At 47.0% G+C, this 2,939-nt stretch overlaps 1 protein-coding gene across 1 annotated transcript in view; it reads left to right on the forward strand.

Annotated features, from left to right (window-relative positions):
• Positions 1 to 2,248, forward strand: part of LOC116689200 (serine/threonine-protein kinase BRSK2) — a gene marked incomplete in the record, with an annotated part of 273,622 nt that extends 271,374 nt beyond the window's left edge. Inside the window, 1 exon segment of the mRNA XM_032515617.1 lies at positions 1,638 to 2,248. Coding sequence (XP_032371508.1) covers positions 1,638 to 1,653 — 16 coding nt within the window.
• Positions 2,249 to 2,939: the final 691 nt, after the last annotated feature.

Here is a 2,939-nt window from a genome sequence, read left to right on the forward strand (position 1 = left end):
GTGTGTGTGTGTGTGTGTCTGTGTGTGTCTGTGTGTGTGTGTGTGTGTGTGTGTGTCTTTTATCTGACCTCAGTAACCCTATGCATGGTAATGCTTGACACTGTCCCACTTTCCATATTTAAAAATCACCAGAGCAAAATATCAGAAATGCACACGTCCCTGTGTTGTTGGAGAGGAAGGATGGTAAGTTACATCACAACCAGTCGGATTTATTACTATCAGCAAGCCAACACACGTGGGGGGGGGATGTTACATCACCGAAGCGAAACACAGGGTTGGACTGACCTTGGCAGTGACCCGTGATTGTGTATTAATGTGTGTTCTGTGCTGCGTTGTTGCATGTTTTAATCACTCATGACCTAGAGCCCTGTGTCTTAACGGGTGGGTGGTGGATGTTGTGATGGACGCTGATTCCACGGAGAGTTAGCGGGAGCTTCTGGAAGACGGTCGCACAGAGAACATCTGTAGTCCCGGAAACTACACAAACTGCCAAACAAACCTTAGTCGAGTCCAAGACAAGTCCAAGACCAGGACTAGTGGAGTCCAAGTCAAGACCGAGTCCAAAGAGGTTTGAGTCCAGGACAGAATAAAGGTCTCATGCATGACAGTATCAAGACAATCATTTTGGGTTTCACTTTCCCTCCAATATTATTATCAACATAATAAAGACACCTGGACTCGGTCCAGACCAGAAGCCATATTTGGCAAGACCAGTGGCCGAGACCGAGGCCAGTCCGAGACCAAACACTAGCGAGTCCGAGACCTTAGAAAAAACGGTAAACTCATATTTTTATAGATATAAAAGTATAATAAGTAAATTTCTTTCACCAAGTGTTTTAACTGGTTAGGAAAGCACCATAAACACACAAGCATTTTCAGTTATTAGCAACTTATTTGGCTTAAAGATATTATCGGAAACTTATGACATGAAACATGAAAAATCCTGACACCATAAAAACCATAGAGAGGAAAGACGGGGGGGGGGGAGACACAACAACACATGCAGAAACAGACACGCACACAGACAAACACAGGACAAAGGACTTTTCATTCATTTTTATTAGTTTTGATAATGTCTTTCAAAAAATGTAAATAACAAGCGACATAAAAGAAAGTCTGTTGAAACTCCAAGTGGACCCCAGTCTTCTGGGTTTTGGTCCGTTATCAGTTCCGTTTTACTGTCTCCTGTAACAATGACAATCTGCTAATTTATTAACATTTGACGTAAACCACGCCTCGTTCCCATGCCTCCTGCTCTCCAGCACGGGGTCCCTGAATGGGGGACGGTCTACCGATGCCCCCGTTAGCTCTCCAGTCCTACGGGGGGGGGGGGGGGGGAACTGAGACTCTGAAGCCAACCCTGACATGGATATAAACAACATAATAAGACATAAATACTAATATCTCAGCCTTTAAAAAACAAAAAACGGGGACATTACCTCAGCTGTTCTGGCTCCTTCTTACGTCCCCTCCGGTCTGAGAAACCTCCCCCCCCAAGAGTCTCCTTTCCTCCGGCTCCACTCCTCCTCTCATCCCTCCATCACCTCCTCTTCTCCTCATGTTAACCCATTGCTCATCTGTTGTTTGTTCTCTCTCTCTCTCTCTCTCTGTGTTTTCTTTTCTTCCCGTCTGTGTAGGCAGCCCGTTGAGTAACTTCTTTGACGTAATTAAACAGCTTTTTTCAGACGAGAAGATCCACTCGTCCCTCTCCCCCGGTGCCCCCGCCGCGCCTAGCTCCCCCGCCAAGCATGCCCCCGGCAGCAGGCCCAGCCAGCCCCCGCCCAATGACTCTAAATGCCCCCCCGGCAAAGACAAAACAAAGATGGCGGCCGGCAACAGGACACAGGAACAACCTTAAGGAGCGGTAGCTGTGCATGCCTAGATAAAAAGCCGTTATCAGGTCTTTAAGGGGGACGAGGACCCTTTAGAAGGAGGGAAAAGAAAAACAAATCTACTTTTTGCCTATACATTTTCTACCGTATAATGTGAATGGCTATTTCAGTTGATCAGTATTTTACAATAAGTAGCAAATGTAGCTTTGTTGTCCCCCACTCTGTGTCCCTCTGTGTGTCCTCGGGGGGTCTTTCGGTGGGTGTGTGTGTCCTTCCTCACATGTGTGATGGCTTGACTTGTCTCTGCCACCAGGGATCATCCATAATAACTATTAACTCGGAGACCGAGCGACACCGAGAGAGTCTGAAGAAAAGAAAGAGGAAAACCCTTTCCTCCCTCTTCACCCCCCCACTACCCCCCCCCACCCCCCTTCAGCCCCCCACCCCCACCCCCTGCCGTCTTTGAGTACTTTCTCCAGCCGCATCAGTAGAGTCCACTTCACCCCCGACCAGACCAAACATAGAGACATCTTGTAAAAAAAGAAAAAGAAGCCTTAAGACAGTGATGTATGTCAATCTGCACACATGCACCCCCCCCCCAACCCACTCCTCTTTTCTCTTTCTTCTAACCCTCCCACATGTACATAAGACACACACGTACGTACTGTATGTACTGCTCAACACACACATGATGCGGGATGTAATGACTTGCACACGCTGACAAACAGGAAGTAGGAAACAGGAAGTAGGAGCAGCGGCGGCGGCGGACGGAGACGCAGACACGGACCAACGCCGGCTGGATTGTAACTCCTTTAAAACGCCCGTCTGTGTGTGTGTGGCGTTTCGGTAAAATGGGTTTAAAAAGTTGCCCATGAAAGTGTGATAAAGGGGGGGTGGAGGGGATATTGAATAAATGAATGATCTATTCTGTTGTACAGATTCAAATAATGTTGCGTATGTACAAAAAGTGTAGTTGTGACATTATCTTTTAAAGTTGTGTTGCCATATTTTTTGGTTTTGTATTCCTGTCTGTGCAGGCCCGGTCACACCAGCTTTTAATAGAAAACCGCTGTCTGTCCCTTGACGTGCATTCATTTTCCAATCTGG

This window comes from Etheostoma spectabile, chromosome 1, assembly GCF_008692095.1.
Source record: "Etheostoma spectabile isolate EspeVRDwgs_2016 chromosome 1, UIUC_Espe_1.0, whole genome shotgun sequence".
NCBI classification, from domain to species: Eukaryota; Metazoa; Chordata; class Actinopteri; order Perciformes; family Percidae; genus Etheostoma; species Etheostoma spectabile.